Here is a 17320-nt window from a genome sequence, read left to right on the forward strand (position 1 = left end):
TGTAACGTAAAAGCAAATTGTTCTAGGGCAGGGAATGTCTAGTCAGTATTTATAGATACAAATTGATTAGGGTCTCCAGATGCTAGTAAAATACAAATAACTACCATATTTACTCAAATAGCACACACCCCCATTGAAAGACATGCGCCTTGTTTAAGGAAGGCAATATGAAGAAAAGGTTTTTTCACAATTTTACCTGCCACAACATGGGCTCACCATAGCTGAAGGCTGGCTACAGGGAGGAGGGGCAGAGCCCAACCTTGCACATCACTCACCCTCACCATCTCACTGCAGCTCCATATCTAGAAGTTTAACTCCCTCACAGCTACTGCTGAATTGGCAGTAGCTTCTGGCTAAAAAGCCAATTCGGCAGCTGTGAAAGGGTTAAACCTTTAGCTGCAGTAAGAGGGTAAGTGGATAGATTCTGCCCTTCCTCCATGAGGCTAGAAGCCAGTCCCCAGCAGCTATTCCAGTGCCCCCATTTCAGCATGGAAATCACTATCTTTACTTAAGACCTTACTTTGCATAAATGGATGCAAATGGGTCGCCAACTGGCTGGAGGGCCACACCCAGAGAGTGGTGGTGGATGGGTCTTATTCGATCTGGAGGGATGTGGGCAGGGGGGTTCCGCAGGGCTCGGTCCTCGGGCCCGCACTGTTCAACATCTTCATCAGTGACTTGGACAAAGGGGTAAAAAGCACCCTGTTCAAATCTGCTGATGACACCAAGATGTGGGGGGATGTGGGCACGCTAGAAGGAAGGAATAGGCTGCAATCAGACCTAGACAGGTCACAGGGGTGGGCAGATGAGAATAGCATGGGATTCAACGCTGACAAGTGCAAGGTGATGCACCTAATGGTCAAGGTGATTCAAACAACCCTTATTTGCATCTAGCTGAGCTCCAACTTGGCAGATATCACACTAGAGCAGCAGGTCCAACTGCCAGAAATACCTACCAAAATTACATTTGTTAATATATTGTTTGGTAGCTTAATAAATATTTATTCAATAAACAATCACAGGAATTTTGCTTAAGCTATGCTCTTCCATAAATTAACTTAAAAACTATCTTAGAACCTAAATATTTAATTAATAATTTAAACAGTATTCCATCAAAAACAAAAAACCCCCACATAATTTAAAATACAGTGCTTCCTACCTGCGTTTCCATCATAGCCTTTTGAAAAGGGAAAGAATCATGATTGATGCACCACAAGATATCATTATCCTCATTTTCAGAAGCTGCCATCAGTAAGACACCTGACAAAATGGTACAATGTAAGTTTCTGCTTGCAGTAGGGTCTTTATATCAAATAAACTATTGCTAAAAATATTTGTATGTCCAAAATAAGTCTCTTGTACAGCTCCCTTCATTAATCTTACAATGTGACTAACATCATAAGAAGGAATAATCTATTAAGTTTATAAATTTAAATATCTTAGGGTCATCATTTTGACTTATATTTAATGTCACTGTTCTTTTGATTGAGCAGCTTGTTATATCCTTTTTGTACCATATTTTGACATGCACTATAGATATATGCACTATAGTTATAAAGTCAACGTGATGAATATTGAAAGCTGTTCCTTAAAACAGATTCATCATTCCGTCACAAGGGTAATGTCAAGAATGTGGACTGATGCATTCAGAGGGTGATAACAAAGGTAATTTTAGTTATCGAGGAGGAGATAGTTGATAAAACTATATATTTATAAAACAATATATGTATTTCTCTGATGTGTTTGCAAGATGGGTGCACTTCCACAACACCAAGGCCCTTCCACATCAGGAATCAAGCCACAGCTAATTTACATGTACAGGCAGTCCTTGACTTACAACGTTTTGAGTTATAATGCTTCACACTTACAAGGTTTATAAATTGACACCATTTCAACTTTCTGATGTCAGTTTTGACTTTACAACACTTGATCCGACACCACGCCATGCCACGCCAGCGAACAAGTTCGCTGTGTTGCCCGTCTCCCTGGAGAACATGTGTTCAAACTTCCTTGGACACTTTATTTAAGAAAGCAGACAAGACTCCAGGAAAACCTACAGCCAACAACCCTTCAAAAAGTCGAGCAAAGTCACCTCAAAGAAGTCCTTCCAAATCAATGTAATTGCTATTTACAATATAAATACATTAACGCAGCTATATTATTCATCTATAATTGATTAAGCACAAAATTCTGGGTTAGTTTTGGTGAAAACAGGGTATCGGACCTTGGTTCAGAACAAATCCCCCATTTATAACATTGTTTTCTATGGGAAAATTGGTTCCAAGTTACAACTTTTCAACTTAAGACATGGTTTTCAGGAACCAATTGTGTTGCAAGTTCAAGGACTGCCTGTCTAATTTTCAGACAATCCACAGGTCCATCCATATGTACTTGCATTTATGTTTTTAATGATAGGTTAACAATAACTGTTTTTTATCTGGGCTCAAAAACGATACAATCTTGCACTCGATCAATTTTGTCTTCACTCTTCACTTCCCCTAAAAAGAAGACCTACATGTATAAGTCAGGGTGGATTTACACATTACAGACTAACCAGAGTAAATGTAACATTATGATATATACACATACGTAGATATTTATCTACTTTGGTTAGTCTATAAGGTGTAAATCTACCCTGTCTTCTACTTGATTTCAGACTAACATGACTAACTACATTTCACTACCATGTACATTGATGTGGCCCTAAAGCTACAAACTATGGAGTAAAGCCTTAAACTGAAAAAAAGTTAACTAAAGCATCAAGAAAAGAGAAAACAAGACTAAATTTTCAGTGAAATTATTTTGGGGACCATCTGTGACATGGATATTTACACAGTCTAGTGGGTGGCAAATTGGCTAAGCAGCTGCACCCACAGAGTGGTAGTAGATGGGTCAGTCTCGACCTGGAAGGATGTGGGTAGTGCGGTCCTGCAGGGTTCGGTCCTTGGACCTGTACTGTTCAATATCTTCATCAGTGACTTGGATGTGAGTGTGAAGTGTACTCTGTCCAAGTTTGCGGACAATACTAAATTGTGGGGCGAAGTGTACACTCCGGAGGGTAGGGAATGACTGCAGGCAGACCTGGATAGGTTAGAAAAGTGGGCAGTACACAAAAGGATGCAGTACAACAAGGACAAATGCAGAGTGCTACACCAAGGGCGCAAAAATATCCAGCACACCTACTGGCTGGGAAATGACCCTCTCAGCAGCACAGAAGCAGAAACGGATCTCGGAGTCATAGTGGACTCCAAGATGAACTTGAGTCATCAGTGTGATGAAATCATCAGCAAAGCTAACACTTCCCTTCTGTGGCATTGGTCAGATCGCAGTTGGGTACTGCATCCTGTTTTGGGTGCTGTAGTTCAAGAAGGATCTTGATAGACTTGAGAAGGTCCAGAGGAGGGCCACTTGCATGGTAAGGGCCTTCTGACCCTAGCACCTATGAGTCTACTGCTCTGTGAAACAGATAGGATTGCTACTGATAGCCACATGGAAAGTCTAATCTAGGATACCTCTGCTATCTGTTGGGATACCTCTTTTACCTGTTGATACCCTCAGATTCGCTGAAAAGTGAAATCTGTTTTTGTTGTTGTATATTTGTGTGGACAGAAGGGGCATTCCACTCATAGGCCTTAACATTTCCATCCTCTCAAGCTGCCTGCTGTAAGCAGCAGTTACCGTAGCTTTACTAGTTATAAAGGCCTTCAAGAATGGATCTCATTTAAACTGTACTCCATTGCTTACCCTTGCTGTAAAGAGCTCTGTGCACTTTGGATGGCTTCTCTACATTTGAAGAAGCTGAAAATCCTGGAGGCAAGCGAACGTGAATCAATGTTAACATGGAGGGCCTTGCTGCTGGATGCTTAAATGGCGATGTACTAAAATACAGTCGTACACCTGTGCAAGACAGAAAAAGAATCCACATAGATTGGTGTGAATGATTGTAGTGCGAATGATTATAGGTTAGTCAATTAAGCCTTGGGAGACCTAATTATGAGACTTGCAAGAAATTCTGTGCAACCCTTATGACATTATTTCATTAAATGAACTGACTTTCCAGGCCAAATGATGCTAAGTGTGGTCTGTCATTAACTCCCTGTAAGTTCTGGCACCTCACTGCTGGCCTTACCTGTAAAATAGAGGTAATATTTATGTGATGATGACAATCTTTATAAGGTGCGTGAGTGCTTTAAATAAGTAAAATGATAGAAAAACATAAGATCATGTTGTTAAGACTGTTGTTATTTAAATGCTCTCACTCATTTTTGTTGAGATAGATAGCCTTGCAAAATATGCATTTGTCAGTTTTCTTAGCATAGGAAGTAATATTATCAATAGAGAGATTATTAATACTTAATAATTAATATTAAGAGTAATAATTTCTTACCTGCATGTGTGATTGCCAACAGCTGACAATCTATGGATTCCGAATTTTCAATCACTGCTATTTGAACAATAGGCTTGAAAACAGAACGATCTATAGTCCTTAAAAAAAAAAAAAGGAGTTTCTTGTAACTGATACCATGCAATAAATAATTCAAACAAGTAAAAAAACAACACTATTAAAATGTTCCATAAAATGCACAGAAAACCCATCACCTCCCAGGAACCATTCCATTTCATAGTTTTCATATTACCTGGCTATATTTCCAGCAGCAGAAACAACAGCATTTTGAGAAACAGAAGCAACTCGTGCCATTCCTTGACCATCTTGGCCCAAATCATAAACCTGTAATTTCATAAAACTGTTTAGAGGTTTCATAATTTAATCAATTCACATAACTTTGCCCCACCACACAGGAGACTTCTTTCAGCTCTCTGAAAGCTTCAGGTTCCCATACATCAGCAGCTCCAGATAAGAGCCTTCCTCTGTCCTCAACAGAAAGGACAGAATATACTGGATTTACTTTGTTCCAAAATGAGGTTTTCTTCCACTCAACATGGAGGAAACAAAGTCTTGTCTTAGAATCAAGTATGGGACTGCTACAGCCAAGAGCCGTGCAGAATGGCAATGTCCCCAGCTGATCCAGATGCAAGGGGAAGCCCAGAGCTGTTCCTGACCTGCTCTCCTTTCAGCCCTGCTCCCTTTCCCATCCCCTCCACCTTCCCTGGCTAGCTGGAAGCAGATGCTGGAAGGGGGAACCTATGTGCTGCAATAACTGCTGCTGCCTCCAGCAGATGCAGGCACAGGGGAGCCCCAGAGCCACTCCTGACCTGCTCCTGCTCCACACTGCAGGGAGCAGCTATTTGGGAAGCCTGACTTGGCCGGGGAAAGTGGCTGCACACAGACTCCTCCTTCCAGTCCCTGCTCCTGGCCAGCAGAGAGGATATGGCAGGGAAGAGGATGCAGGCAGAGAGTAGGTGGTGGAAGGAGGAACCCTGCACCCTCCTACTGCTGTCTCCAGCTGAGTCAAGATCCCCACACAGCTGCTCTCTGTGATAACAGGGGAGGAGCAGATCTGTGGCTCCCCCCCACACTCAGATCAGCCAGGGACAGTGGCAAAGGGAGGCAGGTGGGGAGCAAGTAGTGGAGGGAGCAAACAGTGGGGTCAGACTGTTTACTCCCCCCACTGCCTACCCCACCACTTGTACCCCAGCTCCTGCTTTCTCCACAGCAGTAGTGGAAGGGCAGTGGCAACACACATTTAAGACAATCCTCCAATAACTAGATTATTTACATTGAAAATTATAAACAAATATAACAAATTGGGTGTGTTGGCTTGAATTAGAAGTTTTCTTGGCTTCGGGTAAGTATCACATTTTTCACATAGGGACAATAAAAATTATATTGCCAATAAGAGATTCTGAAGAGGACAAGCCCTCCTACCTGTATTACTCCTTTTTCTGAGCGGGTGTATAAGATGCTTCGAGAGTTGTCAATAGCAATTTGAACTATGGGATCTGCAAAAGGAAGAATGTGGAAATTATGACTAGACTTCCTGTAAACTACTTCAGACAGACGCTTTACTGCACTGAAGATTTACATGGACAGATCTGCATTTTGACTGAATTACTCTTCAGAGTGTAGAGATGGTTAGCTGTGTTAGCCTGAGGTCAAGCAGATGTTAGGATCAGGTGGCACCTTAGAGATTAAGTGGCTGAGGCAGATTTAAGCTTTTGTAGGCACCAGCATACTTTGTCAGATGATCCTATGAGAGCTGGTCAACTCATTTACAGCGGGTCCCTGCTCAGCAACATAAAAAAGACCTTACTACAACAGAATAAACTGAAAACTACCATCGTTCAATGCATCTCAAAACAAGCATTTTAAGTATTTGTATAATAATCTCAAGTTAAAATTTGCTATACAAAGACATGGAAGTAAAAGGGTGAAGGGAGGAGGTGTAGAAATCAGCCCAGCATATAACTTCCTAATGATGTACTATAAATCAGACACATTAATCACAGGAGCCAAACTTTTTCATATTTGACACCAAAATCTGTATTAAGGCATCCAAACAAACAACCTGATTTTCAGAATTGCTTAACAGTTGCAACTTCCATTAAATTTAAGTAAATGCACCCAAGTACTAAAATATTGGTCTGTTATTACTGTATTTACATGATCTAAAATTACTCTGAATTTACAGTGCCCCCCAACAACTAGATTCTATACATGGAAAATGTATAAATTTGTTATAGTTTCTAATTTATAGAATCTAATTATTGGAGTATCATCTTTAATTCATTCTCCTGACTGCTGAGAGGAGGCAGGCAATGCAGGGAGTAGGCCGGGCGGTCAAGCAACTTGCCCCCTGCTTATGCCTGTCTGCCACAGAAGCCCTGGGCCCCTCTTCCCCTTCTACTCCCCCTCCCCAGCCTTGGTTCTCCTCCCTCTTTCCACCCACCAGCCTCTGCTCTCTACTTTGCTCTGTTATCTACCCTTGTTCTGCTCCCACAGGCACCAGCCATCCTGCAGCCTGGGGCACAGAGCAATGCCCCAGACCGCAACATGGACAAAACCTGCTGTGCAGAGTAAGGGAGAGGGGGTGGGTAGGAAGGAAAGGGGACAAGCAGGGAAGCAGAGGCTGCATGGGCTGGGGGGAACATGACTGTGTGGGGACAAGGCTGTAGAGGGTAGATGGTGGCATGCAGAGGCAGCAGTGGAAGCGGGGACAGGCAGCAGCTGAGGCTATGAACCCCAACCCCAGGTAGCGGCTGAATCCTGAGCCACAGCAGGTGCCTGTCCACCCCCTGTCTCCTTCCACCACTGTACTTGATTCTAAGATGAAGTACTTCCCCCCACCATGTTAAATGGAGAAACCTCCACCTTGTCTTAGAATCATGTAAATACAGTATTTTAAACATCTACACTAATTTTCAAGCTGTTCATATTTTATCACCTACCATCTTCTGAGAACGTGAACTGCAGCAACGAAGGAATAAGAAAAGAGAGGGAGCTCTTCGAATGATTGATCTTCCTACACCGTTGACTAAACCAGCCAGCCTCAGCCTACAATTACAAACAAATAAAGTGTTAAAGAACTAAAAGAACCAATGCTAAACAAAGAAGGCTGTTTGGTCACACAACAGAAAAAAGTCATCTACTAAAGGCTAGCAGGGTACAGGGAAAAAATATCTTGTATATTAAATGGTATTGATGATGTATATGAACATAAGAACACCAGAATGTTATCACTGAAGTGGCAAAGGAAAAAAAACCACAAAACAGAAAAATCTTCAAAATGAGGATGAAGGAACAAATTTTAAAAATGATCTAAAAGATTAATGAAATTATCCAACTCTGACACCTTTGATTCCCCGGTACTCGCAACATTTAACCATGACTAAGAAAGAAGTGGAACCTAGAAATTCTTAAAACCAAGTTGGGTACCATGGGCCTCCTTACAGATTTAAGTGGGCCTCCTCAGATTTTGGAAAAAAAAAAAAAAAAAAGAGAGAGAGAAAGGATGCTTCAAGATTGTTAAGGATACTCTCTTAAACCCGAAACAAGATGCTTTGCTTGTATAAACCATCACAGCTTCACTGACTTCAAAATATTCCTGTGGAAGAGCTGGCCCAAAATGTCTCTTCACTTCTACTGAACTATTCAAAGTAGGTTGAAATATATGTGGAGCATGAGGATTTTGATCAAAATTTGGTACAAACGACATCAAATAGAGGCACTACACTTGCAAAACAATCAATACAGGTACTGGAAGGACCAGAAGACTAAAGGGTGAGGAAGCAATGATTGTAATCTTGATGGAAAGTAAGCTTGATCTAATAAACAAAGAACTGGAACCATCCAAGGACACAGCTGAAAAATGATTCAGCGAAGATAAGAAATCTTCTCATACAATGCTTCATTGCATCTTATTTACAAAATTGCAAGCTTTTTATTTCAGACAAGGCAAGACTTTTTTTACATTTCTATGCTTTAGAAGTCATCAGATGCTGGGTTTCATTTATAAAACTTTATGGCTTCTTTTACCCTTTTTTTGGTCTGGATAAATCAGATCAAGTCTATTTTAAATACATGATGACAATCCATTTGCACGAAATGGCACAACTATCAAGTTAAGATTTTAAAAATATATGTTTTAGTGTTAGAAGTTCACACCCTTAAAAAAGAAATATTAAGCACATTTACTATGCCCCATGTGACCTATTCTGGTTTTGTGGTGTATGCTTAGGTGAAAAGCATTTGTTTTACTCACTTGTGATTGATGAATATTTTCAGAAAAAGAATGCTGAAAACATTAAGCAAAAATAAAAGGGATGACAATTCAGACACAGACAATTTGGGATCATAAACCAGATCTTTGTAAAAACTTAACTGCAATCTCCAGTTCAAAGAAAAATGTACAGCCCTTAAATTGTTGTCATTAAAAGTATACAAAGCAAATTTCAGAACAATTCTGGTTCTTTATAAATAAAGCGTTTTAGATACAGATTTATAAATAAAGCTTTTGTAAAGTTACTAATAGAAATATTTAGTGGGCTACTGTCAATAGTTTCTATATATTTCCTTGAAGGTTTTTCAATTCACATATTACTGTACTATTTGAATGCCAGTGTATAAGAAATAGTAAAACTGGTAAGGAACATTTCTGAAACTAACCTTTTATTATTGAAATGAAAACATAGAAGGAAAAAAAAAGGAGTGAAAGTTATATATTAAAAAATATTTCCATTAGTTTCAAAGGGCTATTGCTTAGAAATTGTGTTTAAAATATCGACTGCTAAGGAATCTTTATAGCTATATCATGGCCTTCTGGAAAAGATGCAATTTTGATGACTAAAATTCATTGTTCAAATTACTCTCATTTCTCATTCTGTAATTACTATTTTGGTAACAGAAACATCCACAGAGAAACACTTATTAAAAAAGCTCATATTGTGAGATACCTGTTTAGTATTATATTAATATTAGGTTTTTTTTTTAATGTGGTAGGAAACCGTGCCAAAGGCCTTCTTAAAGTCTAGGAAGACAGCATCTACCCTGACACCCTCATTCAGGGACTTTGTGACCTGATCATAAATATAAGTCATTGCTGACTCCAGCATGAGCGTGAGTCGCCAATGTGAGGAAGCGGTCAGTAAGGCTAGCCGCACCTTGTCGTGCACCTACAGATGCATCACAGGCAGGTCCAGAGAGGTGATCCTTCCCTTCTGTGAGGTATTGGTCAGGCCACAGTTGGAGTATTGCGTCCAGTTCTGGGTGCCGCACTTCAAGAGGGATGTGGCTAACCTTGAGAGGGTCCAGAGGAGGGCCACTTGCATGGTCAAGGGGCAGTGAGGCAGGCCCTATGAAGATAGGCTAAAGGGCCTGAACCTATTCAGCCTCCACAAGAGGAGGCTGAGAGGGGATCTGGTGGCCGTTTTAAAAATTCATTAGAGGGCAACAGCGGGAACTGGGGGAGGCTCTGTTCCCCTGGGCACCACCCGGGGTTGCTAGGAATAACGGCCAAAAATTGTTAGAGAGACATCATAGTTTCATAGTTTCTAGGGTCGGAAGGGACCTGAGTAGATCATCTAGTCCAACCCCCTGCCATGGCAGGAAATAATACTGTGGTCAAACGACCCCGGCAAGATGTTCATCCAACCTTCTCTTAAAAACCCCCAGGGTAGGAGCCTGCACCACTTCTCTTGACCGTGAAGTAGCGCCTCCTGATATCTAGCCTAAACCTGCCCTCTGCCACCTTGTGACCGTTATTCCTGGTCACTCCTGGCAGTGCACGGGGGAATAGTGACTCCCCAAGTGCCTGCTGATCCCCCCTGACTAGCTTGTAACAGGCCACTAGATCCCCCCTCAGCCTTCTCTTGTAGAGGCTGAATAGGTTCAGGTCCTGTAGCCTCTCCTCATAGGGCCTGCCCTGCTGTCCCCTGATCATGCAAGTGGCCCTCCTCTGAACCCTCTCCACGCTGTCCACATCCCTCTTGAAGTGCGGTGCCCAGAACTGGACGCAGTACTCCAGCTGTGGCCTGACCAGTGCCGCATAGAGGGGGAGGATCACCTCCCTGGACCTTCCTGACTGCCTCCCCACACTGCCGGCCCATGTTCATCTTGGAGTCAATTATGACTCCAAGATCCTTTTCTGCCTCTGTGCTGACAAGAGGAGAGTTCCCCAACCTGTAGGTATGGTGCCAGCAGGAGACATTACTTTACAGTCAGAGCTGCCAGGCTCTGGAATGGGCTCCCAAGTGAGGTAGTACTCTCTCCTACCTTGGGGGGTCTTCAAGAGGAGGCTGGATGGATATTTGGCTGGGATGATATGACCCCAGCACCCATTCCTGCACGGAGCAGGGGATTGGACCTGATGACCTGCTTAGGTTCCTTCTGACCCTAAGCACTATGATACTATGATTAACCCTTATTTCTCATTAAATAGATCTATTTGGATTTTCACTTACTGATTTCTATTTCATTGATATTCCCACACTTGTGTCCATTGACCACGACAACAAAAGTGCTCTATAGTTAAAATTTTAAAAGCCATGTCAAGGTCTTAATAACCCAATTCTGATTAATTTTACTGGAGATCACATCCAACCTGCTAGGGGTTTTGGAAAATGTTACCTGAAGGTTATTCAGTAGATACAGATTAGATTGTTCCATACACCTGTCAGGTCTCATGTTAAAGCTAAGGCTTGAACATGTTTGGAACAAATATTATCTCTTAAAATGCCTAGTACAATCAGCCTCTAAGGGCTGACAATGCAAATAATTCATAGTTGTCTGCTTATTACAGTTAAAACACTAATTTTACAAGGCTTAACTACATAGTGTCCTACTGAAAAACAAAGAGACTGGGCCCAAGAACAATTCACTAAGCTGAAATTAAAGTTATGACAGAAGATTAAGCCTCATCCAAGCCAATTTCTGTCTTTATCAGTTTCTGTTAATCAGAACAGCTCGCTAATGCACAGCCAAAGTAGTTTTGAAGAGTAGGAGAAGGCAGTGGAAACAGCAGCTTCCTTAGCAAGATGTCACAGAAGAATTCTCATCCCATATGTGCCCTTTTCTGATTAAGCACAATTTGCTTTTTCCTCATGTAAATTAGTAGCTTCTCATCTTCGAGAACTCTAGATTGATGGCATTTCTGTATTAAAAGCCCAAAGCTGTCACTCAAATTAAAGCATGAAAGAAAATTATAGAAATACAAAAGAAGAACTGAGATCAAATTTAAATTTTCAAATACTTTAATCCTACAACAAAAAACAAAAGGGACTATATTCACCTGGTAAGCAACTTCATATAAACAGCCGTCCTTTCCAGCTAAAAAGATACGCCCATTGTCAGTGGACGTTATTGTCAGAATGTAGGTATTATCAGTAGGGAGTGAATAGAGGGGATCTGGCAGCAACTGCATTCCAGCAGACATACTGTCATTGAGGACTCCAGTACCTACAATGAAGAGAAAAATGTTTTCATATCCTTGGGTTAGCTCATTTCAATGCTATGCTTCTCTATCTAGATCTATTTAAAAAGAAAAAAAGAAAGAAGAAAAAAAAATACACCGAGAGTTTGTAACTCATTCAGCTAGTATGTACCAGAATGGTTTTTCTTTCAAAAGTGAATTGACAGTTCAAGAGAAGGAAAATGTAACGAGTGCTGTATTTTAATGTAGTTTATGGCAACTGTTACCTGACAGATCAGAACATAAGACTTCTTGGTTTCTCTACCAAAGCATGGTGTCATAATAGGATGAAAAAAATTAGTGTCCCTGTGACCACTCAGAACTTTCTCAAAACACTTCATTAGGTTATCTACATATTTCATGCTGCAAATAGTCATAGTATTGGGTTCTAGTTTTTTATATTTTAAATCAAACACCACAGAGATCAGTACTTGCCACTAAGAAGTATTAACAACTAACATATCACACACACATCCTCTTCCCATTCCCATTAATGAAGTGGAATGTGAAGGGTAAGCTAACAAAAGCACCTTCAAAAGAATTACAGGGCAAGTAACACCACAAGGAGGCTTTTCTGAATTTCTGGAATCTTACAAATACGCAATCTTGCATATTATAGAAAAGGGTATAGTTTCACCCGGTTGTGTGATGCCTGAGAAACAGAGGGGACTGGCATGCAGGTTTGTAAGTTTTATTATAACTAAATGACCAGTTGTGTAGTAGGTAACATCCAGAATATTATCCCAGTAATTTATAATTCCTAATAGGAAAATTGAGAATAGTACCTGCTTGTATGTTAGCATAGCTAAGTCCTAGAATCACTATATCCACAGGAGTGGCCAGAACAAGTAGGTGACGTACGTGTGGCTGAAAAATACCTAAGAAAATAAGAAAAAATAGATTTTAGTCCACGTGCCACACACAGTATGATTCACCTCTCACTTGCAGGGAGGATAAAAACCTACACTGGTTTAAGTTCTAGTCATATTTAAGATCTAATACATTATGGGGCTCCATATTTAGAATATAAAAACCAGATGTTTCATCATCATTCTGCTCACTATGAAACACTAAACCTTAAAAATAATACACATCTTATTCCTACCTTGCTTACTTCTACAACCCTACCCCTGGTCTGCCCTTCAGTACAAACTGAGGCAAGCCACTGCTACACCAAGAAAGGGTCAGAAATCAGTCCCCCATGCCACATAAAAGTCAACCAGAAATTCCATTCCACAAATAGTATAAAACATTAGAAAGCTAACTTAGCAACATTACAAAGTATCTAAAGCATAACACTATAAATTCTATCATGTTTACTTTGACTTGTATATCATTCCATAATGAACTAGAATTTACTGGTTGTTTTTCATTTTTACAGTGTTCAGTAGCTACAGAGTTCAGGTCACTGCCATTCAATTTCTTACCTGCCTTTGGCTTCACAAGTCCCACTGCAAGAATAGTTTCACTTAGACCGTCAAAATAAGCAAGGTCCCCCCTGTCAACAAGTTAAAAATAAATCAGTTTCTAAAGACACAATCTGAAATGCATGCAACTATATAATAATTTGAATAATATCCTGTGGTTTGTTTTTTTTTTAAGGGAAACAAATCCTTCAGATGACCCTGCAGAAAAAAAAATATTCTCTGACATTGACAGTTTATTAAGTTTCAAATGAGCATGTTTTTAATTTCTGGTTCCCTGCATGTTTATGTATCTATTTTGTAATATGTAGCATTTCCAAACAATGCCATCTGTAGCTTGAGAGAGATGGTCTTTAGTGTATAAGATGCAATTGCTTCTCTTTCAGAGAGAATTAAATTTTAATTATTGTATATATTAAACTACTTACTGCAAAATTATGAAACTGATATTATTTGATGTTATATTAAGGTGCTAAGAGACTATGGCAGATGCAATTCAGAGGGATAAGTTGCAAGTGAGGCAAGTTTACCTAAGCATTAACACCCTGTGAGGTACCAATGAAACTTAGTTAGCTAAGACAGGCAGTAATAAGATAAGAAAATAATCAAGATAAGAAGTTTCTTTTTAATACTTTTGAAATCAGGAACCACAGAAATATACCCATAACTTTAGGACAGCAGAGAGGCTAATGATAAAAGTATACAGTGTTTTTTCCTGCAATTCTGGATTATTATACCTTCCACATAAAAAAAAGAATCAACATATCACATTGGCAACATCATTTAATTTGATGTTGATTCATTTAAAACAGGGCTATCTAACTAATGGCCTGTGTGTCTTGTGATGCTTGTAACAGAGAGCCAGGGGCTTCCATTACTTTAAGAGACTGCAACAGAAAGGCCCCAGGCAACTGAACAGGATTAGCTTCAGGAGGGAAAGCAGCAAGGGAGCAACTAGATGCAGTAAGCTGCCCATCAAGCTGAGACAGCACACCTATGGCAGATCAGGAGAGCACATGACCCAAGGAGGAGCAGCTCAGCAGCTATAAGCCTGAGTTCCTGAGTCAGAGGGGCAGTGCAATCCTGAACCCTGTATGGAGAAGATCTCCTGCCAGCACAGTTAGGCAAAGGGGTGGTTGCTGTGGGCCACAGCAGGTATGCCAGGGGCTCAAGAGAGGGCTGGAGAGTGGGGAAGAGGCTTCTGTAGCAGCCTACTAACCCAGGGGGAACTTTGAACATTTTATTTAAAGCAGTGGGCTTGCAGAGCTTGTTTTAGTTTTTACCAGAAGACTGGACAGTGGCTGGCGAGAAGGGTAGAATTCCACACGGGGGTGTCTGAGAGATGCTCCAGATCCTGAGCTCTATCTCAGGAAGGCTTCAAACAAGTGGGCCAGGGCTTGAGCTCCAATGGGAAAATAGGGGCAGGCCCAAGCTGAGAGAGCCAAGGGCACCAAACAAAGGGAGATGGGCGAGACCAGGCTGAGACTCAGAAGCTAGGCCAGAGGAAGTGGACCTATGCTGGCAGTCTACAGTGAGAGCAACCAATGGGCTAAAACCAAGAGGGCTGCAACCCTTAAAAACTGGTTCATGGACCTATTCTAAGGTAACATCTGCAAGGCATGGGCATGGCTATAGGGGTGGAAGATCATGAATATCCCATGACTGATGCCTTGAGGCACTAATAGAACCAGAGCCCCATGTCTGAGTGTCCTGGGGCAATGTGAAGCTAGATTGGGCTCATTATGGGACTCTGAGGACATCTTCCCTTTCATGAAAAAAAAAAAAAAAGTTACAGCAAGGCGTGGCAGGAGAGGAAGGGAGGATACCTCAAAGAGCCAGAATGGGAGCAAGAGGTAAGGGGCCACCTGAGATCATCATGGCCACCTGCAGAGACCAGGACCTGCTACAAAGCCCCTGAGAAGTTAACATGCAGCCCCCACAGCTCCAAAAGCTTAGGTGGTCAGATTGACCAGATTCCCCTTCCCTCCTGCTTCCTGCCTCTGCTCTTGGGGGTGGGACAGGCAGCAGGAGTGTGCTGCACATGCAGAAGGGGGACATCCTGGCAGCCTATTCTGCAAGGCTAGGGACAGAAGTTACACATAAACCAGTTTAAGTCATTACAAACTGGTTTAAAACTGTAACAGAACAGAAGTTCAGTGCATATAAACCAGTTTCAAAATGCTGAAACCTGTTTAAGATCAATCTGGTTGAATGTAATGCCAGACTTAACTGATTTAGGTCAAACCAGCTTTTTGAGAGAATTATTTCGGCACATGTCCATGAGGGGCCAGCAGGGGAGATTATGCTTAGGGGCAACCAACATGGGTTCATTAACGGCAGGTCCTGTCAGACCAACCTGGTGACCTTCTACGACCAGATCACCAAATCCTTAGATGTAGGGGTAGCAGTGGACATAGATTTCCTGGACTTTCGGAAGGCCTTCGACACTGGCTCTCACCCCGTTCTCATTAAGAAACTGGGGGACTGTGGTGTCGACACCCACACAGTCAAATGGGTCACCAACTGGCTGAAGGGCTGGACCCAGAGAGTGGTGGTGGATGGGTCATTTTCAACCTGGAGGGATGTGGGCAGTGGGGTTCCCCAGGGCTCGGTCCTCGGGCCCGCACTGTTCAACATCTTCATCAGTGACTTGGACGAGGGGGTAAACAGCACCCTGTTCAAATCTGCTGATGACACCAAGATGTGGGGGGATGTGGGCACGCTAGAAGGAAGGAATAGGTTGTAATCAGACCTAGACAGGTCACAGGGGTGGGAAGATGAGAATAGCATGGAATTCAACGCTGACAAGTGCAAGGTGGTGCACCTAGGGAGGAAGAACCAGCAGCATGCTTACAGGCTGAGGAACTCCCTTCTCATCAGTGCAGAGGCAGAAAAGGATCTTGGAGTCATTACTGATCCAAGATGAACATGAGCCAGCAGTGTGGGGATGCAGTCAGGAAAGCCATTTGTACCTTGTCATGCATCCACAGATGAATCTCAAGCAGGTCCAAGGAGATGATCCTCCCCCTCTATGCGGCACTGGTCAGGCCACAGCTGGAGTACTGCGTCCAGTTCTGGGCACCACACTTCAAGAGGGATGTGGACAACATGGAGAGGGTCCAGAGGAGGGCCACTCGCACTATCAGGGGGCAGCAGGGCAGGTCCTACGAGGACAGGCTATGGGACCTGAACCTGTTCAGCCTCCACAAGAGAAGGCCGAGGGGGGATCTAGTGGCCTGTTACAAACTAGTCAGAGGGGACCAGCAGGCACTGGGGAAGTCCCTGTTCCCCCGAGCACTACCAGGAGTGACCAGGAATAACGGTCACAAGGTGGCAGAGGGTAGATTTAGGTTAGATATCAAGAGGCGCTACTTCACAGTCAGGGCAGCTAGGATCTGGAACCAACTTCCAAGAGAAGTGGTGCTGGCTCCTACTCTGGGGGTCTTTAAGAGGAGGCTAGATTGACCCCAGTACTCTTTCCTGCCATGGCAGGGGGTCAGACTCGATGACCTGCTCAGGTCCCTTCCGACCCTAGAAACTATGAAATTATAAAGTTTCTGTCCCAGACCCCTTCCTGGATCAAGTTAAACCACAGTCTTCCAGCATCCCAGGATACTTTGCAGCCTTGGGCTGGGTTGGGCTGTCTGCTCCAGAGAGCAGAGTTTCCCACCTCCCTACTCCCTAGCCAGAGCAGTGAGGGCTGGCAGACAAGGGGGTGGGAAACTCAGCTGGAGACACAGCCTGGTCTGCTGGGGTCTGGGGCCAAGAATGGGGTTTAAACCTCCTTCCTCATCTCAGTTCACTAACCCTGGGCAGGGCGTGGCCAAACCCCCTGCTCTCTGCTCCATCAGGGAGTAGGGCACGGGAGGAGGGACTGCCTCCTGCCCCCCCACCCAACCCCAGCTGACAGCCTGAGGGCTCCAGGGGAACAGCCGGATCTGCCTACTTATCCAGTTGGGGGGGGGGGGGGGGGCAGATATGGTATGTGTGTGCATGACTCAGGGGAGGGGTGGCAGCGGCAATCCGAGAACA

The 17320-nt window shown here is 42.6% G+C and overlaps 1 protein-coding gene across 1 annotated transcript in view; it reads right to left on the bottom strand.

Annotated features, from left to right (window-relative positions):
• NUP155 (nucleoporin 155) overlaps window positions 1-17320 on the bottom strand; it is a 69352-nt gene that overhangs the window by 42808 nt on the left and 9224 nt on the right. The window contains exons 4-12 of the mRNA XM_090037958.1: window positions 13292-13362; window positions 12650-12742; window positions 11685-11851; window positions 7348-7453; window positions 5828-5901; window positions 4638-4729; window positions 4388-4485; window positions 3745-3897; window positions 1160-1260 (exon numbers count right to left, since the gene is read on the bottom strand). Of these exons, the coding sequence (XP_089894084.1) occupies window positions 1160-1260; window positions 3745-3897; window positions 4388-4485; window positions 4638-4729; window positions 5828-5901; window positions 7348-7453; window positions 11685-11851; window positions 12650-12742; window positions 13292-13362 (955 nt within the window). The remainder of the gene's footprint in view (window positions 1-1159; window positions 1261-3744; window positions 3898-4387; window positions 4486-4637; window positions 4730-5827; window positions 5902-7347; window positions 7454-11684; window positions 11852-12649; window positions 12743-13291; window positions 13363-17320) is intronic.

Source organism: Crocodylus siamensis, chromosome 3 (genome assembly GCF_052110815.1).
Source record: "Crocodylus siamensis isolate JL-2025a chromosome 3, ASM5211081v1, whole genome shotgun sequence".
Lineage (NCBI taxonomy): Eukaryota > Metazoa > Chordata > Crocodylia > Crocodylidae > Crocodylus > Crocodylus siamensis.